This window comes from Ursus maritimus, unplaced genomic scaffold (assembly GCF_017311325.1).
Source record: "Ursus maritimus isolate PB19 unplaced genomic scaffold, ASM1731132v1 scaffold_18, whole genome shotgun sequence".
In the NCBI taxonomy this organism is placed as follows: Eukaryota; Metazoa; Chordata; class Mammalia; order Carnivora; family Ursidae; genus Ursus; species Ursus maritimus.
Window position 1 is genome coordinate 36,248,276 of NW_024424230.1, and position 23,728 is coordinate 36,272,003.

General features: G+C 43.5%; 2 protein-coding genes across 7 annotated transcripts in view; one reads left to right on the top strand and one right to left on the bottom strand.

Annotated features, from left to right (window-relative positions):
* ZNF24 (zinc finger protein 24) overlaps positions 1 to 10,331 on the top strand; it is a 56,073-nt gene extending 45,742 nt beyond the window's left edge. Inside the window, exons 3-5 of one of the 3 annotated variants that reach the window (XM_040632605.1) lie at positions 4,340 to 4,865; positions 5,147 to 5,285; positions 8,032 to 10,331. In XM_040632605.1, the coding sequence (XP_040488539.1) occupies positions 4,458 to 4,865; positions 5,147 to 5,285; positions 8,032 to 8,963 (1,479 nt within the window). In that variant the 5' untranslated portion in view covers positions 4,340 to 4,457 and the 3' untranslated portion in view covers positions 8,964 to 10,331. Of the gene's footprint in view, positions 1 to 4,166; positions 4,866 to 5,146; positions 5,286 to 8,031 lie in introns of those variants that run through there. The other 2 variants (XM_040632604.1, XM_040632603.1) reach the window with 2 other exon arrangements.
* Positions 10,332 to 12,040: 1,709 nt separating this feature from the next.
* LOC103663475 (zinc finger protein 397) lies at positions 12,041 to 20,846 on the bottom strand. 4 transcript variants are annotated; one of them, XM_008691216.2, is made up of 4 exons: positions 20,726 to 20,846; positions 18,769 to 19,261; positions 18,378 to 18,501; positions 12,041 to 15,649 (listed from the first exon to the last, which is right to left on the bottom strand). In XM_008691216.2, exons 2-4 carry the CDS (start codon positions 19,183 to 19,185, stop codon positions 14,601 to 14,603), a joined length of 1,590 nt encoding a protein of 529 aa, XP_008689438.2. In that variant the 5' UTR covers positions 19,186 to 19,261; positions 20,726 to 20,846; the 3' UTR covers positions 12,041 to 14,600. The 4 variants fall into 4 exon arrangements, with proteins under 4 accessions (XP_008689438.2, XP_008689425.1, XP_008689434.1 ...); XM_008691203.2 differs by lacking the exon at positions 20,726 to 20,846 and adding an exon at positions 20,058 to 20,102; XM_008691212.2 differs by lacking the exon at positions 20,726 to 20,846 and adding an exon at positions 19,894 to 19,963.
* Positions 20,847 to 23,728: the final 2,882 nt, after the last annotated feature.

Sequence of the window (23,728 nt, forward strand, 5' to 3'; positions counted from 1 at the left end):
GTTTCTGTGGGAAGGACTGGGTGAGGCAGGGTCAACAGGCTTAGGATTGGCTAGTTTGAATAGTTTCAGTGGGCTCTGAGGCATAGGTAAGCTCTCTGGCTTGTCCCTAATTTTCTGGCATCTGGCCCTGGGTGATGAGGGGAGGGGAATGGTGGCCCTTGATGTGAAAGCCCAGGGCAGGAGGTGGTAAGGTATGGGCTCTGGGTTAGATGGTTTGCATATGAAAAGCACACTTGTAGGTGAGTTTATTATCTCTAGGAATCTGCTAGCCCTGGGAAGGACAGTCCCTCCAGTGTAAGCAAGGTCCAGATGTCAAAACACCAGGATAAAAAGATATGCTTAATACACTAAGCACTACTCTGGATGTCTTATGTTACTTCCAATTCCTATAATAACAGTGCAATGAAAGTATTATTAACTCCATTTTTAGGAGAGAAAATGGAATCTTAGAAAGGGTTGGTTGGTCCCTGCTGTCACACAGCTATTAAGATAGTAGGCTGCACTATGATTCCAAACTGTTGGGTCATTTGACTCCAAAGCTGGTGTTCCTCCTGTGAGCTGAGTCATTTTTCTGCAGTATGAAAAGTGCCATGGAAACATCTTCCAGTCCTTTGAGGCATTTGACAATGTTGACCACTACAGTTTTTTCACTATAGTGGTATTTATTCATATATGTATGGCGCCTGCTCTGTGCTGTGCATTGGATTGGGTGATAGAGAATGGTGAGCAAAAATGTTGATGTAACTTATAGTTGATTCATGGAGAAAATAGGTATTAACCCAATAGTCCCACTAAATTATATAAACTGACAAAACAAGAACAGTGCTCTGACAGAAAGGAACATAATTCTCTTTAACTGTGTCTCTTATGACTCCTTGACTGACCCAACCCTGCCTGCACATCAGAATCACTTGCAGGATGTTTTATAAATACAAAACCAGAGGTTCTGACTCAGGCTGGGGCGCAGCTCAGGCATCTGTAAAATGAGATGAGTACAATCAAAGAGATTGGCTAAGGACTTTGATTTTGTTTTCCTGCATTTGCTTTTTAAAAGTTGGTTGGAGGAACAGGGTCAGATTTGCAATTTGAAGGGGTCTCTCTGGTTACAGTATGAGCAGACTGTGTGTTATTGTAGTGTGACAGCGTGGTTACTGGGATGAAGATAGTGGTGGCCGAGATGGGGAAGGGAGATTCTGGAGACAGGCAATAAAATCAATAGGACTTAATTTGCATTAAATACAGGAAGGAGGTGTTAGAGATGCGTCCAGGTTTCTAGAAGTGCAGCTAGGTGGATGTTCCTAATTCCCAAGAGGATACCACTGGGAGAGGAGCAGAATTGGAGTGGGAGGAATCATCAGTGGTCATGGATGTGCTGTTTGAGGTCCTTCTGAGAAATTCAAGATGCGTTACGGGAGTAAGGACCCGTGGGTAAATAGGGTTGGTGCTCAGATGAGAGGTCCAGAGTAGAGATGCCTGGGAGACAGTGAAGACAGTGCCAGACTTAAGGGCTAACCTGTGGAACTCTGTTGTAGAAGAGGGTGGGCCTGTGAAGGAGATGGAAGAAGAAAGAAAGACAATGGTTTACGATGAAAGACTTCCCTTCAGCCACATACCCATGAAAGATAAGTTGGTGAGGCATAATATTTATAATAAAAATTTAGTTATCACAAACATATTGAAATTAAAGGGCAAGATCCATGACATAAACCAGTGATCACTGAGTAAAGCACACATATCCATGTGATGCAGCCCTTGGTAAATGCTGTATACACAGTGATGCCTAGATCTGATGCTGCTTTATTATGGGATCTCTTAAATGCCAATTGTCACATAGTAAGAACTAAAGAGCTATATTTAGTATTTTTCAAATACTAAAAAATTAAGAGGAAAAATATCCCCAAGTTTCTCTGTGTTTTGGTGCGTATGACAAAAACAGTTCAGGAAATGCTGTATTGTAGGTGTCTCAGATCTAATTTTGTCATAAATAACTCAGGAAATGATACCACCATCCTTTCAGTCACCAGCACCAGGCGAAAAGCTGTCTATGACTCCTCTTCCAAACCCTTATCGAGTGTGTCCCTAAGTCCTGTCAAATCTCCCATCTTTATCTTTGGCAGCCATAGCTCAGGCCCTCCTCGCCCAAATTGTTGCCACAGACCCCTTCCTGTCTCTTCTCCATACCCCTTCCTGAGTGGGCAGACAGACCCTCCAGCCATTGCCATGGCTGTGGGGCTCAAATGCAAACTCTGCAATATAATCTTTCAGACCCTTGGTCTACTGTCCCTCTGTAGGGGCCTCCTTTCTCACTATTCTTGAACAATTCCCCAGGCTCTGGCCTTTTTTGTTTGTTTGTTTTTGATTTTCTAAACATGGCTTCATATCAGAAGCATTTGGGGCAGTTATTGAAGTCTCCCCCCACAGAGTTCTGACTCAGGAAGTCTATTGTGGGGTCCATGCTCCATGGCTGATTCTGAGCCAGAGTTGACGACTGCTAGTCTGGCCTCCCTAAACCACCTGCAGCTCCCTCAGTGGGCCACATCTTCTACCCATTGTTGTCTTTGCTTGAATGACCTTTACATCGTCACCTGGCTCATTTCTTATCATACTCTGCTGGCATGTTTTCCCCTGGCAGGCAGCTCTCCTGGTCTTAGTTGCTTTTCTCTGTGTTACCTTGCCTGCTTCCCTCTATCCTGCATTTGCTGGTTTACCTGTTACTTTCCCATTCTAAGGAGTCTTTAAGGACAGACCTATAAATCTGAGAATCCTGTTCAGTATACTGCCTAGCACATAGCTCAAGTATTTGTTGAAATAATGGATGAAGGAATTCATTCCTCTTTTCTTGGTACTGTGACTTAAAGTCAAGAATTCTTTTTTTTTTTTTTAAAGATTTTATTTATTTATTTAACAGAGACAGAGACAGCCAGCGAGAGAGGGAACACAAGCAGGGGGAGTGGGAGAGGAAGAAGCAGGCTCATAGCAGAGGAGCCTGATGTGGGGCTCGATCCCATAACACCGGGATCACGCCCTGAGCCGAAGGCAGACGCCTAACCGCTGTGCCACCCAGGCGCCCCTAAAGTCAAGAATTCTTTGTACATTCACTCTGGCCATTCTCCATGACACTTTCCTAACATTTTCACCATCATTTAAAATATGTAGTATCAACTAAGATCGTCCTCGGTTAACCCATTCTGTAATAAAAAACAAGTGTTTGAGAATTGGTCAACTCTAGGTTCATGTCTTGGCTGCTATTTACCAGGTTGGGGCCATGGGTAAATTACTCAACTTTTTAAAAATCTCAGTTTTCTCATCAGTAAAATGGGGATGATAATACTTACCTCATCATTATTGTCAATCCCCAATAAAATAGTATTTGTAAAGTGCCCAGCCCATAGTAGGTGTTTATTTTATTTTTTTAAAAGATTTTATTTATTTATTTGACAGAGAGACAGCCAGTGAGAGAGGGAACACAAGCAGGGGAGTGGGAGAGGAAGAAGCAGGCTCCCAGCGGAGGAGCCGGATGCGGGGCTCAATCCCAGAACGCCGGGATCACGCCCTGAGCCGAAGGCAGACGCTTAACGACTGAGCCACCCAGGCGCCCCAATAGTAGGTGTTTATTAAGTGCAGATTCCCTTTGGGGGAGACCCGATGGCATAATAGAACTCAGTACTCTTGTAGCAGAGTCTGGTTCTGCTGGTTACAGGTTGTGTATCTTTGGTCAACTTAGTGCATCTCGGTAGCCTCATTTGGAAATAGGCATAATTATGATTGTTCTTTTGGAATTATTAGGGAAATTATATAAAACTTATGTTAAATATCCAGCTAGTGTTGGCATCTAGTAGGTACTCAATAAAATGGTGATTATTATTATTCTACAGTGTTTTTCCTGCTTTCCGTGATCCAGAAGCACTATGTATTATCCCTGATTTTGACCCTAACATTATTTCTGAAGTTTCAGTTGATTTTGGTGATTCTTAAATTTTCTATCTTGAAAAAATCCTGTATCATCTATTAATGTATTGTGTATATGAAAGCTCCCTTTTAGTCACTTCTCTCTCTCTCTCTTTTTTTTTTAAAGATTTTATTTATTTATTTGACAGAGACAGCAAGAGAGGGAACACAAGCAGGTGGGAGCTGGAGAGGGAGAAGCATGCTCCCTACTGAGCAGGGACATTCCCAGCAAGCTGGGATCATGACCTGAGCAGAAGGCAGATGCTTAAGGAGAGAGCCACCCAGGCATCCCATAGTCACTTTTCTTTACAGTGCTATACTCTCTGGCAGTAGATCTTTGAAAACCTGCATTTTTATTCTAAGCACATTTTTCCCCCCTGTGTAACATTAGCATTGTCCATCTCAGGAGTCCCCTGAAGAATCAGGATTCAGAAGGAATCTCTTAGACACAGACTTCCATTCCCTTCCTGACTCAACTGGGCAGCATTTTCAGACTGTCTCTGCCCAGAATGTCAGGAAAAGCTACAGGCCTGGCCTACCATGCTCCAAAAGAACAAGAAGGACTTATAATTGTGAAGGTTGAAGAAGAGAATTACGTTTGGGGGCAGGACCTTGGCCTTCAGGGAAACACCTGTAGCCTGGAGAACTTCCGCCAGCGTTTCAGGCAGTTTGGCTACTCTGATTCTGCTGGGCCCCGGGAGGCTCTGAGCCGGCTCCGGGAACTTTGCTACCAGTGGCTGAGGCCGGAGGTGAACTCCAAGGAGCAGATCCTGGAACTGCTGGTGCTGGAGCAGTTCCTGGCCATCCTGCCTGAGGAGCTGCAGGGCTGGCTGCGAGAGCACCGGCCTGAGAATGGAGAGGAAGCCGTCACTCTGCTGGAGGAGCTGGAGAAAGAGCTTGATGAGCCAAGGCAACAGGTAAGAAGTAGATGAATTGTTTGCTTGTTTTACCTATTATAAGTTAATGGGGAAGCCATTATGAGTGGCCTTGATGTCACAGCTATAAGAGAATTATAAAATTTTTGTCTTTTGGGTTATTATTTGTCCACTGGGATCAAGACAGTAGGGCTTTTAGGCCTGTTGTTCTCTATCTAATCATCTGAATGAGTTTCTGGCTCTAGCTGCCTTGCCTCGTTGTTCTAGGGTTTTTTTTCTTCTGTATCCTCAGAATCATAGTGCCGGTACTTGATTACTCCTAGGACACAGCTCATGGCCAAGGAATGATCTGGAAGGAAATGACATCCATAGGAGCACTGAAGTCTCTGAGTATACAGCTCCAGCCCTTGGAGAACCAGTGCAAGAGTGAGACTCAGGAGTCCCAGACTTCCCATGAGAAAGGTGAGCAGTTGCAGTCCATTTGGGGTTGAGGATGATGGTAGGGATATCAGCTGTGGCATAGTGCATTTTCTTAATGGCAGTCACTTGTGGCTGTTATTAAGTATGGTGGAAAGGCCCCCTCCCTGCCTTGAAATCTTCTTCCATTGGCTGTGCCTAGAATCTGAAATTCCAATATAATTTCTAACTTTGGGTTAAGAATTAAGGTCTTTAATAAAATTGTTTAATACCCCTAATATTCAAAGACAAATATGCTGTTTTTTTTTTTTTTAATATTATGGTCCACTGGCAAGGCAGTACCTAAGATGGAGATGAATTATGTATCAGTAACAGAAACTACATAGTAACTTGAACAGGGATGTTCAATATTAAGAATTATGGACTGTCATGGGGTTAATTACTGAGTGGTAAAAAAAAAAAAAAAGAAACAACTCTAAAGAAGACAGGAATAACATACATAGGGAATCTTCAGGGCTGAGACAGAACCCCCAAGGAAGGCACAAATCTGTAAGAGTACCACGTCTTCCTGGACTAAGGATCTCACTGCCTCTGATTCCGTCTGCCTCCCATCTCTCTGGTCACATTAGCTCATTTCTCTGGACATGCTTCAGTTTCTTCACAGTCATTTGAAGTACAGGGATCAAAAACAAAAACAAAAACAACCCACCAAAAATCCAAACCTCTAGTGAGGGTCTGATTAATTTAAAATATACGACAGATTCATTCCCCAACTCTTACGTGTTGTACTCCATATGCTTTTGTTTCCTCCCAGTGGCACATTACTGTTGTGGACTGATAAATCTCATTGTGCTCATCTCTTTTCAGTCTTAGGGGTCTTAGTTAGCCCTGCCTCTGAAGAATTGATGTAGAGCATTTCACATCTCTCACCTAGGCTGTGAGGTTTAAATTACTGGGGGGATCCACCTTGCGAGGATTGTAAGAGTCACCATGTCATTTTTACAGCTTTATACCCTTGACTGTAATTTTCCCATAGGTTCTTCACTAGCCTAAAAGTATGTCTTGCCAGAAGAAGGGCCTGAGACATGGAGATTTGGGTGCATCTGATTTAAAGGAGGGCATGCTCTTCAGGAGAAATCTGGAAAGGAGTGAGAGAACCAGGGTTTGGAAGGGAAGAGATCAAGCCATGATGTGGTCTTGGGTAAAACCTAGCCTTGGCTTAATCTCTTAATCCCCCTCCCTGCCCCCTCCAGCATAACGGCACTGCTGAGTTGTCCCTTCTTAAGGCAGTGGGGTTGGGGGTGAGGCCGTGAGGATGTAAATGACATCCTGGGCCAGATGGTTCTCATCAGCCAGGGCAACTCTCCAGAGAAGGGGGCAGCTGTGGTTAGTAGGAGCCAACACTCAGAGCGGCTGGGGGAAGGAAGCACCATATTCATAAAGCAGGTCTGGGCAGGTAGTGTAGCATCATCCACATAACATTAAGGCTAAAAGCGTGTTTATTAATGTGTGTTTAAAGCCACATCCCCAGTTAAAAGGCTTTTAGACCACACAGGTCCCTGAACAGCTAGGGGACCTAGGGAAGAACTGCAGGCCTTGATGTTGAGCATCTTTGAATCCTGGCTTTTCCAATTATGAATCCTATAGTCTTGCAAAGGTGACGTTGCCTCGCTGAGGCTTTGTTTCCTGATCTGCAAAACGCAATCAAGTTTAGAGGACTACTGGGAAGAGGAAAGTAAATGAACAGTTTTTCAGATTTTCCTCCTCAAAATAATTCAAGTTTCCTCAGCCATCATCTAGTAGTCTCCTTCTGAGTTACCAGAAATCTAGAAACGAGAGGGGCTTGGTTGTGCGAGCTGAAAGTTTGGCTCAGGCGGTCACATGTGCCTCTTGTTTCCATCTGCCTTTGACCATTTGCAGATAAGTCAGTGAACATATAAGACTCCCACCTGACCCCAGAATGAGTCAGGAAACCACAATATTCCTTTTCTTATGCTCTGAGCGTCTTGTCCTATTTGTTTACAATTGTTTGATCTACTTAGACCCTACCAGAACCTGCAATTGCCATAATGCCTGGTAGTTCCTGCTTATGTACCTCTGCTCAATTTTAACCCCGAAAGCATTTCCTAGTCATATATTCTGCTTGCCTGTTTTTCTAGGAGCACCACTTACTCAGGTTTCTTAGACGCTTTCTTTCTCCTGAATACTCCCTATCATCTCTTTTCCTTTCCCTTGTTACCAAAACACATATCTCCTCTAACCCAGGATTGTCTCCTAGCTTCCTGGTCTCACTGCTGCTTCTATTTATCACCATCTCCTCTAACTAATGTCTTTCCCTGCTCACCATCCCTCCTCTCCAGTGCTGACTCTCATTCTGTGTCTCTCTTACTCTCTGAGGGTGCCGCCTCTCACCACCCCAGGCTACTTCTCTAAATTCTAGATTGGGAAGCTGGTTTTTTTTTTTTTTTTTAAGGTTTTATTTATTTATTTGAGAGAGGCAGAAATAGCCACACAGAGCAAGAGTAGGGAGGAGAGGGAGAAGCAGGCTCCCCGCTGAGCAGAGAACCCCATGCGGGGTTTGATCCCAGGACCCCGGGATCATGACCTGAGCCGAAGGCAGACTCTAACTGACTGAGACACCCAGGTGCCCTGGGAAGCTAGTTCTTAAGAGTTTTCCTCCTAATAGGTGAATACCTATTTCATTTGGGTAACTTTCAATTTCTATTATAATAGATTCCTTTCTTCCAACATGGGGATCTAATGACACTAGTATTTCTATTCACATTTTTAGATGGCAAGCTGGCAGCTGACAGGGTATTAACAACAAAGCAAGGAATTATTGAATGTGTAGCATCAGCAGCCATGATATCTCCAGGAAGACTCCCTGGGGAAACTCCTTCAGGACAGATAGTTGAAGAAGCTTTGGGAGGTCTGGACAACTTTAAGAAGCCAAAAGAAACTGCTGCAAGGAGCAAAATGAGTCCATTCTCTTCCCAGGAAAGACATCTTAGTCTGGCAACCTTCAACAAGAAAATCTCCACTGAAGAGTGTGTCCTTGAATGTAACAAGAGTGAAAGGACTCTCAGTGTGAACTCAAATGTCTTGACACGACAGAGAGTTCATGCTGGAGGAAAGGTCTATGAGTGCTTGGACTGTGGGAAAGCCTTTTGCCAGAGCTCAAAGCTGATTAGACATCAGAGAATTCACACTGGAGAGAGGCCTTATGCATGTAAAGAGTGTGGCAAAGCTTTTAGTTTGAGCTCAGACCTTGTCAGACATCAGAGGATTCATAGTGGTGAAAAACCCTATGAATGTTGTGAATGTGGAAAAGCTTTCAGGGGAAGCTCAGAGCTCATTAGACATCGGAGAATTCACACCGGAGAGAAACCGTATGAATGTGGTGAATGTGGGAAAGCCTTCAGCCGGAGCTCAGCCCTCATTCAGCACAAGAAAATTCATACTGGAGACAAAGGCTATGAGTGTACTGAATGTGGTAAGGCTTTTGGTAGAAGCTCTGTCCTTATTGAACATCAAAGAATTCACACTGGAGAAAAACCTTATGAATGTAATGAATGTGGAAAATCCTTCAATCAGAGCTCAGCCCTCACGCAGCACCAGAGAATCCACACTGGGGAGAAGCCTTATGAATGTAGCGAATGTAGGAAAACATTTAGGCACAGGTCAGGCCTTATGCAGCACCAGAGAACTCACACCAGAGTTTAACTGTTGGGTAAGGATTGTACAATTGTGTAACACCAGGGATTCACTTTGGGGGTGAGATTCCTACTGAAGTGAGAAGTTTCCCAAGAGCAGCGTTTCTGTTCTTCCAGTCTAAGTCAGTACTTGCTGTACAAGGAGATCCACACAAAGATGGATGTTGATGTCTTGAATGGGCATCTTCACAGTAAAGCCAGTTTGGGGCAAAGATCCTGAAAGAGCTCCTTATAAGATGGACTGAGAGGTGGTGCCTCCAATGGCAAGGGTCTCTGTCCAGCAAGAACAGCCTGCATTTGGCAGTTGGAGGCATATGCCGAGCGTCACTCGGGTCTCTGAAGTGTTCAGTTATGAGGGTATGTTGAATTATGCCCTGGATCAGTTTATAGCTCATTCTGCCCCCTTGCCAGTTCTCTTCTCAGCCCTGAGCTTCCTGAGGTCATCGAGGTCTGTTTATTGTTCACCTGCTATGTGCCAGCCGTCGGGGCAGACATAGCCACTGCCCTCCCAGAGTTAAGGGCTAATGGGATATATATATATATAGCAGGTAATTACAGTAAAGTGTGATAAGTGCTTTGGTAGAATAATCTAGGATTCTGTCAAAATGCATGGCAGGGGCGCCAAACCTGGTCTGCAAGTCACTAAAGGCTTCCTGGATGTGATGAAATCTCTGTTGGGGAATAAAGGGTGGGTATAAGCCAGGTCAAGGCAAGAGGGAAGAGAACATTATAGACAGAGGTTATAGCACATAAAAAGGCATGGAGAGAGGATCTAGAGATGTCTCCTATGGAGGACTCCTCCNNNAGGAATTTGTTCACGTAGACCCTGGTTCAGAAGCCAGAACATGTGTTGGTTCCTCTCTTCCTGCTTATAATCAGTGAGTTGGGTAGCCTATCCCAGACCCAGAGTTACCTAAGAGACCTTGAGGTACTCAGGACGATTAGTGTGATGGTAGACTTTGGTGCATTGTATGGAAAAAGGCATGTAGGTACACCAAGGAAAGAAAACATATTGGGGGCTAAGGGACGGTGTTGGTGTCCCATAACCCTAGGGCTCAGGAAATGGGAAGCTGACAGGAGCATAGGAGTGGGAGATCTGCCTTCCCAGGATCCACTATTCCTCATTTCCTGTCCCCTCCCTTTATCATCAGGCTCGAAGCTACATGAAGGCACACTAAGGCTTACTAAGCTACTTGAAGGCAATAAATTCTACTTCTCTGCTAATTTTTATTTTGGCAGTTTTAATTAATCCACCATTAATTGCTGAAGGCAATTCATATGTAAGAGGTTTGATTTTCTTCTAAGATATCCTGATTTCTGTTCTGGATACTGTCTCTTTTGAAGACTTGGTGATCAAAGCTGTTGTGGGTAATAGGGGAGGTGAAGTTGGGCGGCGGGGGGCAGGGGGGGTCTTTGTGTCCACAGGTTGGGGGATTTTCATTGAGTGAAGTCAATCAGAAGTCTGGAGAGACCCTTCAAATGGGTGAAGTTGCCTTTTCCTTTAGGTGACAATCTGAGGATTTCATGTTTTTAATTTAATAGGTTTTTTTCCCAGGTTGTGAATTGTAAATGTTGGTAATATAGAAAATGAGAAAGTAGAAATCACCCTCAATCCTACCACCTACAAAAACATTGTTAATATTTTGCAGTTCTATTATTTTTTTCTTTACCCAACCCTAGTATTTTTTGGTAAAAATCCTGTTTGGTAAATCATTTTTAGTAACTGATTTTAACATTCATACTTTGAGTATATACTCAAACTGTTTAATATTAGAATGTAATACAAGATGTAATAAAATTTGAATCTAAGTTTTGCTTTGAAATGATTTGTTCAGGAATAGAGAGCCTAGTAACATTAAGTGGAGGTGTGCTGGGAGAAGCGGGGAGGGAATTGTGGCAGGAATTGGTGTGCTTGGCTTTTATTTCCTGGTTCAGGTGTCTGGAAATGTAGCTAGTCCCTTGCACTGCAGTTCACCAGGTGAAGTCACAAAATTTAGGGGCAGCTGGTTGAGAAACCATGGGAAGGAGAACAAGTAGCCTCTGTAAACACATAAACATTGTGTCCACCAGAATCAGGAGGCTTCCCCTGCTTCAGGAGCAAGAGCCTCAGAGACTGCCATGGACTTCCCCTCCTCTCTCAGCAGGTCCTCAATAGAAACACATGCAGAAAACCCCCAAGACGCTTTAGATTTGTGGTCATTTGCACCAGCCAAGACAGCTGCAGATGATAAAGTTACTGAGTAGCAATGTCTGGTTCTGACCCACCAGAAAGCAGGGTGCGGGTGGGTATCAATGGGGTCTGCCCATAGGGCTCACCCTTCCTCTTTGCCGAAGTGCTCTCCAGGTCAGTTTCTTCTGCATGGGAAATATTCTAATTGGCAATCCCCCTTACTTGAAGGATTCATTTAATGGGGCAAGAGAAGAAAAGGATTTCACAGGGGAGCTTGGAGATAACCGTGGTCAGATTTGCTTAAATTTCCAATCTCCAGATGGACAGTTAATTGCAGTCTATGGAAATGAGGAGGGAGAAGGCGAGAGGTAGGAAAGTGATATTAAGCACGCTGCCTAAATTGCACATCTTTTAAAATCACCTTTGACATCTATCTTATATTGGTGCCTGCTCTCTTTCATAAACACATAGAATGTTGAAGCTTTGTAAGGTCATCTACTTCAGCTCTTTTAAACTGAGGGTTGAGCTGTGAGGTGACTTGCTCATGGCTGTAGAATTCATGGAAAGCACTAACATGAACAAAGGGCTCTACTTCAAGGTTATTGCTTTCCTCAACTACAGATATTCTTCATGCAAATAACTTGTATTTGCCACTGTCACTTAACAGTGAGGAAGTCATGGGGCAGAGTTAACAAGTTAGATAACCTCCAAGGACTTGGGAGGACAAGAGATGCTACAGAAAGCATGTGTTTTTCTTACTATTTCTTGACTATCCTGGGCGCTCATTGCTTTTAACCTTTTTTCTCTAAGATTAGAAGTATTTATTGGAAGAAAGTTTGGAAGACTGTAAATCACAAGAAAAAATTAAATCACCTATAATTTTATCACCCAGAGACAGCCAGTGTAGCACTCTGAGATTACGTATTTCCAGGATTTTTAATGCATAAATATATTTTTACATGGAGTCATATTGTACATGTTCTATTTTTACTTAATATATGCTGTCATTTCTTTTGACATCAATCAACATCACTTTTTAAATAGCGTTTAAGACTTCGTATACATTCATGATGTTTTCTGAAGCATACATTTCCAGGTAGAATTTTTAAAGTCAAAAGGCAATGCTTAAGGCTTCTGGTATTGATTGCCAGAGATCCTACGTATTCACAGCTCACCAGCAGCATTGGAGTCCCAATTTCCCTGAATCTCTGTTTTATGAGGGGAAAAAAAAAAGTGCCACCTCAACTCTCACATTTTTAATTCTAGAAGGCTGTCACCCATTGGCATTTATTCTTTTGTGACTTAAGTACAATTTTTTCTACTGGGACTTTTTCATGGGGAGATACTATAGAGAAGTGGCTCCACCGAAGGGTTTTGTTTTCCTATTGCCTGGGTTCAAAGTCTGACCTCATCACTTCTCAGCCATGATATTGACTAATCCATGATCCTAAGCCTTCATTTCCTCATCAACAAAATATGCGCTGTCAGAGAAACAACAAATATATACAAAACCCTCAGCAAAGTACCTATTATGTTTCTTATTGATATATGTTAATAACTTTCTATAAATAATCTCTCCCTTTTGTAATATATGTTATCAATTCCTCTTTAACAACTGTCCTTCCCTTTTCAGTTTGAGTCTTTATCTTGGGAAAGGAAACAGAAGAGGTAAATATGAATAGCTCTTATCATGTTACTTTGTTATCCTATCCCTGTCTTTTCTCACATTATCTCTCCAAGCATGGGGATTTAGCCCACCTGCCCTTCTTACTGGTTAGTATCTGCTTATCTGTGTGTGTCCTAACAAGAGCATTATCTCATAAAAACTCTTTTCCTCAGCTCAGGATTCTAGATTCCCATTTTTGGCAAGATTTTAGAACTCTGACCTGTTAGGTATTTTTGAATAACAGCTTTTTCTGTTGCTGACTAACCTATATCCCTTCCTGCATTGCACTGAGAAGCACCAGTCTAGGGATACTTTTCGGGCTGGGTCCCTCAGAAGAGGATAGTCTCTCGATGGAGCAGGACTGTTACTTTTTGTTGCCCCTTCCCTTTAGCATTGTCTTTAACTAAAATTCACAAGACTGTGAAATACTGCTGATAAAAGGCAAAACTGAACACATGTGAGGTGCCTGGAGAATAAGTCACAGACCCAGTGAATGACAAATATTTTTTAGCACCTGAGCCCAAGGGAGTGTGCTAGAACTGTGGGGGTCCAGCCCCAGAAACAAATGTGGTAGCCATAGCAGCTTCTGACCCAGAGCCTTGCGAGCGAGCAGGAAGCAGACAGCAGCTCTGATAGGCTTAAGAACCAAAGGAGTCCTGTTTAGGAAAGGGAAGATTTAGAACTCTAACAGGCGCTTAACCGCTAAGCTGGGCTCTTTCTAACCACCCCACCTCCCCCAAACACACACAAGGTCTAGCTGAGCCTATAGGCAAGGAAACTAGTTATTAACCCTTTCCCCTGGTTCACACCAGACCAAGACAAAGCTCTGCTCTACTCTGTGGTCCAAGAACTCCAGGTTTTGTCTAACAGAAGCTTCTCTGCTGACTCCTATTCAGCTACATCCATGCTTCTCTTACAGACATGACTCCACTTCAAAAGGAACTCAACAGGAACACTCCACACAAAATGGCCTTTTAATTTCTCAGATGTGCCAGACATTCTTCCTGACCTTTGTCTATTTTTCCCTCTACTGGGAATATTGTTCCCCGGCCTGCCTACTTCCCTGGCCAACTCCTGGTCACCCTTGAGTTCATTTTTCTCAGAAGCTTTCCCTGATCCAAGGTTGGGTCAGGTCCTCCTTAATGTCACAGAGCCCTGATCATACCATATGCCAGTTTGCCTTGCCCATCCAACTGTAGAGATGGTCTTATTTCTCGTTGTATTGCTAGTGCCTGGCACAACATAGGCCCTCAAAAAATAGCTGTTGGATAAATTAATTTGTATTCTTTCTTTCCACTACCTCAGTTCTGGACTGCCCTGGGCTCAACACATCATTGATGAACTGTTTCCCCATCTGTCTTGCTGCCCTGTCACTCACTGTTTGTAATTGGCTAGTAAAATTTTGTATTCCTGAGACAAAATGTCCCTCATACTGTCCACACCATATCCCAAACCTGGTATATGGACAATCAGATGCAGTGACAATCCGGGTTGCTGAATGAACCCTCTTCAGACATTCTCATGGAAAATGAGGTTTCAAAGTTATATTTCCATTTTTCTTATTTCCTGAGTATTCCTAATGGTAAGAGAAAAGCTGGAAGTAGTGATTCTTCCATCTGCTGTTCTGATTAGTCCTAGGAAAAGCTTTCAAGGGACAATCTGCAGTAGCATTGGGAATGGCTGCTTAGTTAAGTCAGAATGACTCCAGACTTGGTAGTTTACCAGCCTGGAGTCTTGTTCCAAAGTAAACCCTTTCAACTAACAAAGAAAAATCTGACCAAAGTATTTACAACATTCATTGTATTCACAAGTTATTTCACAGTGTGGACTCTCTGATGGCGCATGAGGACTGATCTGTGCCTGAAAGCCTTCCCACATTCGTTACATATGTAAGCTTCATCCCCAGAATGGATTCTCTGATGCTGAACAAGGGCTGAGCTCCTTTTGAAGGTTTTGCCACATTCATTACACTGATAAGGTTCCTCTCCACTATGAATTCTCTGATGTCTGATGAGGTTTGAGCTCAAACTGAAAGCTTTTCCACACTCATTACATTCATAGGGTTTCTCTCCACTATGTATTCTCTGATGGGTTATCAGCTCTGAACTCTGCCTGAAAGCTTTTCCACATTCATTACATTCATAAGGTCTCTCTCCTGTATGAATTCGCTGGTGTCTAATAAGCTTTGAGCTTTGGCTAAAGGTTTTCCCACACTCATTACACTCATAGGGTTTCTCGCCAGTGTGAATTCTTTGATGTATAATGAGATATGAACTTTGACTGAATGCTTTGCCACATTCATTACATTTACAAGCTTTCTCCCCAGTATGAATTTTGCGATGTCTAATGAGGGCTGAGCTCTGATTGAAGGCTTTCCCACATTCACTACATTCATATGCTTTCTCACCACTGTGAATTCTCTGATGAATGATAAGGTATGACCTCAAACTAAAAGCCTTCCCACACTGGTTACACTTATAGGGCTTTTCTCCAGTATGGATTCTCTGATGTTGTGTTAGAGAGGAATGCTGTTTGAAGCTGTGCCCACATACATCACATCTATAAGGTCTCTCTTCTGTAGGAACTTTCTGATAAGTTATAGAGTTTGTACTTAGAATTAAGCTGCTCTGAGGCTCATGACGGACTCTCTTTCCTACAGATTTGTGTGTGAAGATTACTTGATTAAAACTGACCCCTTGGGAAGGGGATCTTCTTAATTTCTCCCTTGTAGCACTTTCTTGTTGCCACTCTAAACTGCTGTCATGTTCACTAACTCCTCCAGATGAAGGTTCCTGGGGACATCCTTGTGATTTTTCTCCCAAAATGTCCTTCTTCGTCGCTGATTCGCTGTTCTCACAATCTGAAATGATAACAGCCAAAACAGACTGTTTATTTCTCTAGTCACTCTCAGTACCCACTTTCTACGTAAGAGAAAACAGAGGCTTCTACCCACAAAAGAGGGCGCGGTCCACACACATCTTTAAGTGCCCGTACTGGCGCCTCCTCCTTTCTAAATACAAAGGCCTACATCTACAGTTGGAAGTTTATTCTTTCCTGCTTCCTCTGAAACTTAGCTTGATCAATTAGCTACTATTCCTTTCCTATTATTTTCACCTTCTTTCTCTGCTGACTCCTGTTCATCAGCATTTAAATAAGCCCAAATTTCTCATCTGTTTCAAATCAAGCTCCTTGCCTACACATCTCCTTCCTGCAACCTCACTTCCATTCAGAGCAAAGCTTTTTGAAGAGTTATCTGTACTCATCTCTGTTCTGCAATCTGGTTTCTGCCTTCCCTGCACAGCTCCTCCCCGCCATGCTACTCTCATCAAGGTCACCAACTTCATAGCTGCTTAATCTAATAAATACTTTCTGGATCTTATTCGGTTCGTTTCTCTGTAGCATTGACACTAAGGACCACACCTTCCTTCTAGAGACATTTCTTTTCCAGCTGTATTAGCCTGATTTCTGGGGCTCTTCCTTCATAGATTCAAGGCCAATCACTCAAACACAAGGTCCTTCAGATTCTGTTCTGGGCTCTCTTGTATCCTCAATCTTCAAACTCTCTACCACCTAAGTTTCAGTCACTACTTATGTGATAAGCTAACGTCTCCCCAGATCCCCAATTCTATTTTATTAAGCTCTAGACTCTCATCTCCAATGCTAATTGGGATATTACTTGTGAATACCTCACAAGCACCAAAATAGCCCAGACTACACATCATCAGATATATTTTTTTCCTTGTATTTTCCCATTTACACGAATAGCACCATTATTAACCAAGTTGTTCAAAAACCTAAGTATCATCACAACAACTTTCCCACATTCTCCACTTTTAATCATGACCAGCTATGGCAATGCAATTTGAAATACTGGTGAACAGGAGGCAGCTCTGATCTTCCCATCTCTCACCAGAATACATCTTGACTTATTCACTGTGGCCATTTAGATTTTAACAGTCTCTAACAGGACTCCACTCTTGCGTTCCTCAAATCCATCCTCCACTCTGCAGCTAAGTTCTAAAACACAAGTCCAATCAACTACTCCCCTGTCCAAAACCTTTCAACCGTGTTCCCCTGTACTGTTCAAACTAATTAGGATGATCTACAAGTTTTCACAACCTGGGTCTCATTCTCCTCTGGTTGTGTTTCACCATCTCTCCCCTATGAATTCTCTATTCAAGTTAAATTACCTGCAATTCCCAGAAAGGACTGTATTCTCTCACCTTCAGGACTTTGTGGCCTTTGCTTGTGTTATTGTAATATAGGAAATATATATTTGGTCTTCATCCTCAGTTCCTGGCACAGAGCTTTTAAAGCCCTTGCAGTTTCCTAAGTGATGGAGGTGAGAGGAGTGTCTTTGGTGATTCATTAATAAGCCCCTAACAACCAGTACCTCAGTTTATGCTAATGAGGTACTTGGTGAAGGGCAGGGGCTGACTGCCAAAGGAACCAACTATGTGACTAGAAGGTTGAACTTTCAGCCCCACATTTGGACCTCCAGGGAAAGGGACTGGAGATTTAACCACCAATGGCCAATGATTTATCAACCATGTCTACGTGATGGAACGTCTATGAAAACCTTAAACACAGGGGTTCAGAGAGCTTCCGGGATAGTGAATACACCCAAGTGCTACAACAGTGGTGAACCTCTAACTTTCAGGGACAGAAGCTCCTGTGCTCAAGACCCTTCTGGATCTTGCTCTGTGTACCTCTTCATCTGGCTGTACGCTTGTGTCCTTTATAAATTGGTAAGAATAGGCAAGGTGTTTCCCTGAATTCTGTGAGCTATTACAGCAAATTTTGAAACCTGAAGAGGTGGTCACGGAATATCAAATTTGCAGCCACACTGGACAGAAGTGAAGGTGAGCTGGGGATTCATTTACATGCGACTGGCATCTGAAGTGGGGGGTGGGAAGGCAGGCAGTCTTGTGGGACCAAAACCTTAACCTGTGGGGTCTGCACTAATGCTGGGTAATCAGGCTCAGAATTAGTGTTGCTTAAGATGAGGGAAAACCTCACACATTCAGTGTCAGAAGTGCTGTGAGTAGAAAAAACAGTTTTTTCCCTTTAGGATGGGACACTTCCTTCCACCTGTTTACCTGGTTTTCTCCTTACTCATAGTTCAAATTTTAGTTTAGGTGTCTCCTCCTCCAAGAAGTACTCCTTGAACCTCTAAGGTTGGGTTAGGTGTGTTCATATGTGCCCCCATAGTACCTAGGGCCTATTTTTATTCTGTAATTTATTATGCTATATTGCCATTGTCTTTTTGCTTGTCCACCACCCCATCTAGATGTCAAAGTTCCTTGAAGGTAGAGACCCAGTGCCTCCCACAGTACCAGACACGTGTTAGCACCCTATTAAGTTCTATAATCAAGGAATAAATGAAGAAATGACAGGGAAACTGAAGCAGGAAGGGCTGACTGCACTTCATGAGGGTTGCTGAATACAAAGCTGCTGAAGTGGGTACCTGTGGTCTAGAGTAAGACAGGTGAGGCTCACATGTGGCATGTTTGTAAAATGCATTTAATTCTGTGTCCTCAAAACCAGAGGCCTGATAACAGTTCCCAGATGAGTTTCTACGTTCTTACCACTTTTGGGGGAAAGGCAAGGTTCCCAGGGTTTCAGCTGTGTCTTTAAAGGCTGGAGTTGGATGTTTGTTAATTCTTGGGATGTTCCAAGACCTGTCAAATCCTTCCAAGGCACTGCTGGTCCCTGAAATCAGTAAAATATGGTTAGCTTTGTGAGAAACTCCCTAGGGAAAATGCTTAGTAAAAATTTCAAAGAGGGCAATGAAGACATCTCAGGGATGAGCAACAGGGAAAAAAGAACTATTTAAGGATAGAGATAGGTATAGCCCTAGTAGTCACTGCAGGGTATGGTTTGGCAGAGACAATTTTCCATTCCACTGCTAGGAAGATGCCACATGCTCCAGTCCATAAATTTCTCTTCCCACAACATATCACATCTCCCTGTTCCCACCTGCTGCTGCCTTGGATCATCAAATTCCCTCTCCAAATCCTCCAACAGGGTCACAGCTTCCTCGCCGCTTTTTGGGCTATGTTGCTGAACCCAGATCTGCAGCTCCTCAGGCAGGATGCTCAGAAACTGTTCCAGCACCAGCAGTTCCAGGATCTGCTCCTTTGTGTGCAACTCTGGCATTAGCCACTGATAGCAAAGCTCCTGGAGTCGGCCCAGAGCTTCCCGGGGTCCAGGTGTCTCCTGGTAGCAAAACTTTCTGAATTGCTGGCGGAACAATTCTTGGCACGATCTGGTACTCCCACTCTGCTTACATTTCTGACCCCAGGAAAGGCTTTCTTCTACTTTCACTAGTATTAGCTCTTGATCCTGAGGATTCTGAGGTCCCAAAGTTGAAACCGCTCTGGATTCCACAGCCATTCGGGCCTAGATAGCTGAGCAAAAAGCTCACTACAACTGGGTGCTGTATTTCAGAGTCTGAGTAATCTCTTCTTACCTGAAAAATATAAAAGCACTGTTAACTTATAGCAGTGGGGGAAAAAAATCTTGTAAGAACTTACAATAAAGGTTAGTCATCCCAGTAATATATTGAAAGGGAACATGTTTGAGACTATAACTAAAATAATCAAGTGACAAGCTAAAGATCACTCACCCCATTTATTACCCATTTAGAACTTCTGCCACTAATGCTATAAGACATTATTTTAGGAGCAAAAGAATGCAATATTACCATGAATCACATAATGAGACATTTCCTGTTCAATTCTTTCAGTCCCGATGGTATCAAGGAGAAAAACCTGTCCTTGTCTGTAAAACTTGCAGAACTCCCTTTTAAATAAAGTACAAGCCTCAGACTTTTAAGGGTAACAGGATGTAGCTAGAATTTAATAATGCTGACTTTTAAATTTTTATTTTTAGGGGCACCTGGGTGGCTCAGCAGCTTTAGCGTCTGCCTTCGGCTCAGGTCATGATCTCAGGGTCCCGGAATGGAGCCCCGCATCGGGCTCCTTGCTCAGTGGAGAGCCTGCTTCTCCCTCTCCCTCTGCTGCTCCCCCTGCTTGTGCTCTCTCTGCCAAATAAATAAATAAAATCTTAAAAAATGAAAAATAAAAATTTATTTTTAGTTACCTGCTATGTATGGCAAATAATGTTGACTTTCATTTGCAGGAGTAACATTTTAAAAACTTCACGTTAAATATGAGTTGATTTAAATAAAAACACTTTTCTTATAATGACCATTTGATCAAATTTAGTTTTCAATGCATTTCTTCAACAAACACTGAGGCACTTACCATGGGCTCTGTCGTGAGCCAGGCATAAGAATACAAAGGTTTTTGCTTGTGAGAAACGAATCGACAGAGGAATTAACCAAGAAGTGTTTGTTAAATGCTTATCGTGTGCTCAAAAACATGTCCATTATCATAGAGACACAAAAGCACCAAAAAGGTCAAGCTCAGTTCTCAAGCTTAGAATATAGAGTAAAACATTTTTTAGAGGGGAAATACGGCAACAAATCATTATGTTTTAAATTTTGTGATACAGAACCCACACGACCTGATTCTAAGATGGGTGAATATCGACAGGAGGGCATGCCCTTGAAACTACAGGACAGATCAATACAATCTGATCCTAACAGTACAGATAACTTCGAGATTAGAGAACGTAGGCTAATATTTAGGTTTATTAAGGCAGCCTGGCCGCGTCAGCCTATTTTTATAGCTCAGTTAAACTACAGCATTTGCAAAGTCACGGTGTGGGGGAGTAACTGCCCTTTCCGCTGGAAAGCAAGGGCTTGAGCTGCCCTCCCCGGCTCCCCAGGACGCTCGGAAACGCCACCCGGACAAAGGGCTGTGGCCCCGGGATGGGCAGGCCCAGGGAGCAGGGCTCCTTCACCTAGCGCCCGCCGCCCGGGCCGCGCACCCTCCCCGCCCTCCCTCCGCTCGGGGCCCGCGTCCCTCACCACGAAGCCCAGCAGCGGCCAGAGAGCAAGCCGCCGACTCGGAGCGGCGAGCCACAAAGGCCGGAAGTGCGCTCCCGCGGCCTTCCGCTCGCGCGTCCTCTGGAGCTTCTGTGCGCCCGCCCCGTGCTCACAGGCAGCCAATCGGCGCCGCGGATCCTTCGTTCCCACCGCCTTTCCTCTCCGGCGTTCAGCCCCGCGGAGCGTCGAGGCCCGGGCGAGGGCGAGCTGGGAGGCGGGTGTCCTTGTGAGAGGTCGTTCCACCCGGGAGGGCACTGGTCCCCGCCTCTGCTGCCTCCTACCCTGGCCTTCTCCTGCGCCACCCACCTCCCGCACACCGCTCCCCATCATCCGCAGTTTTCCAGAAAAGTATTAAGATTTTCTTGTAATTCTACTGCGTTTCCAGTACCTCCGGCCAAAAGTAAACGCGTGAACAGGCTGAACTAAAAATAACCACTTCTGTTGCTCTTCCGTATGCATACTATTTCAGACTTATAAGAGCTCTGTGCGGTAGCTGTGTTATGCCCACTGCCCAGCCGTCGACACTGCCCAAAGTCCCCGTCGTTCAAGGGGACTCTGGTGTCCCACGCTGCGACTCTAACGAGGGGTATTCCCCATTTTCCACTGGAACCCAGTCGGCTTTAAGACTTAGTGATTTAATTTTTCTTTGACCATTCAGTAGGTGAAAAATGATGCTTCATGTCGTTTTAGCTTGCATTTCATTTAGATTAGGGACCTTGAGGTTAAGGTATTTTCTTTCATGTTTATTGACCATTTATGGTTTTTTAAAGAAATGGCTTTTCCCATTTTTTAAAATTGAGATGTTACTATTTTCCTTTTATATTTGCGATAGTTTTTTTACTTGCAAGTTTATCAACTCATGTTCCAAATACTTTCCTTTTATTTAGTTATTTTAAAAATGTTAGTACAAGGTGATGTGTATACGTGGAAACATCTTTTGTAAGCTAAGACCATTAAGACACGTATTTGAGAAAAAAATAATTAGCTTTCAGAGTGATTAACTAAATCTCAATCATTGTGAACCAGCTATGGTAATTTTACAAATGAAGAGAACAAATAATATTACTGTATGTTTCAGTTATCCGTTGCTGCATAAATAAAACTGCAAGTATTTTATTGTTCACAGTTCTGTGGTCAGGAATTCAGGTAGGGCTTAGCCGAGATGGCTAGCTCATGCTCTCTCAGGTGTCAGCTAGCATGGCTTACCTAGGCCTAGAAGATCCAAGAAGGCTTCACTCACATTGCATGGTATTGGTGCTGCCTGTTTCCTGGAGTTACTTGATTCTCCTCTATAAAGCTTCTCTCCATGTAGTCTCTTCATCATTCAGGAGGTTAGCCTAAGCTTTCTTATAGGGTGCAGGGCTTCCAGTAGAGTGAAGGAGAAAGGGAATAGGCTAGCTCTCTTAAGGCCTAGGTCTGGAACTGGCATTACATTACTTCTGTATTCTATTCACATAAGGACAAGATTCATGGAAAGGGGAAATAGACTCCATCTTTTAATAGGAAGAACAGTTTGAACATAGAGGAAATTTAGGCAGTTATCCTCGCATCCAGTTTACCTCAACTTCTTATATAGAGAAGCCTACTACTTAGGAGTGGAACTGTTGAAAGAGAGAAGGAATGCTTTTGATTGCAGTAATAGAAAACTTTACTAAATATCCGTATTGTTTAAGCCTTCTTATTGTCCCACATAGCTACATGTGTGGAGATAAGGCCATCCTATTGGTTATTAACTACCAGATATGTCAAATATGGCTTGACAATATTGTCAAGGACGTGGGTCCTTTCCCTCTTTTTGCTCTGCCATTTTTAAATGTCTTGGCCTGTTTTCCAATCTGGCTTCCCTTATGGTCCTAAAATGACTTAGTTTCAGATTACAGATGATATCCACAAGCAGAAAAAGGGAACACCCTTATGTTCTGCCCCTTTTTAAGACTAAGAAAAACCTTTTCCCTCAGCAGATTTCCTCTCATCTTATTAACTAAAATTACTTCACCTGTCTATGCCTGTCACCAACAAGGGTGGTGAGGCGTCCATGGTGGGCTCAGGCCAATTGAGATTCATATCCCAGGTGTGAGGAGGGGCCAGCCTCTCCTGAAAGACCATCTGGGGAAGGTAAACAAAATAAGGACTCTGTTAAAAAGGCAGAAATGTTAAGGGCCGTGTAGGAGTGCTAACAACATTGATTCCATCTTTGGCCCTCCATCTCGTTCATGCCCTCGCAATGACCTCCCCTCGAGGCTACACTTTTCAGGCCCGGTGGAGGTTAATGCATGCCCTGACCTGACTGCAGGAGGGCTTGTTCTGATCTTGCCTAAAGTGTCACACAGACGGTTCCACTTTAGATAACTAGTAGAGATGCAGCTGTTGCACAGGTGACTCCACTTGAGATAACTACCCAGTGACCTCACCGCCACGTTGCTTGCTGTATAGAAGGTGGGGATTCAAGTTTGGATTTAGGGGGGGGAATAGCTGCATTGTGCTCTGGATTCTCTGCCTGATTCTCCCTGTAAGTACCCTGAGTAAGACTGTAAAGACTTATGGTGTAACTTGTGTAGGTTCCCTGGTCTCTAAGTGCCTTTCCAGAGTTCCCCTGGGGGAGGGTGGGTGCAGCTGGTTAAGTATTCGGCTTTTGGTTTCGGCTCAAGTCATGATCTCAGGGGTCGTGAGATTGAGCCCCATTATCGGGCTCCCCGCACTCAGTGCAGTGTGCTTGAGATTCTCTCTCCCTCTGTACCCCATGTGCTTGTGCATGCTCTCTCTCTAAAATTAATAAGCCTTAAAAAAAATGTTTTTCAAAGTGCCTTCTCAGTTTTGAGGATACTTCACTGACCCTCCTCTGCCTTCTAACAGGCAGAAAAAGGGGATAGGCTGGTGAATGTTGAGTGTGTAATGGTAGCATCTACTTCATACAGGTAACCTGATTTACCTGTATAGGTAAGAAAGCGAGGCACTAGGAAAAAAAGATTCCTGTCATTCCTTTTA

Excerpts from the sequence above, each read along its gene's own strand:
- LOC103663475 (XM_008691216.2), bottom strand. The coding sequence starts at position 19,185 with ATGGCTGTGGAATCCAGAGCGGTTTCAACTTTGGGACCTCAGAATCCT. Across the intron at positions 18,502-18,768 it reads ATGATCCAAGGCAGCAGCAG|GGACCAGCAGTGCCTTGGAA; the intron begins GTGGGAACAGGG and ends TACTGATTTCAG. Across the intron at positions 15,650-18,377 it reads TTGCCTTTCCCCCAAAAGTG|ATTGTGAGAACAGCGAATCA; the intron begins GTAAGAACGTAG and ends TTATCATTTCAG.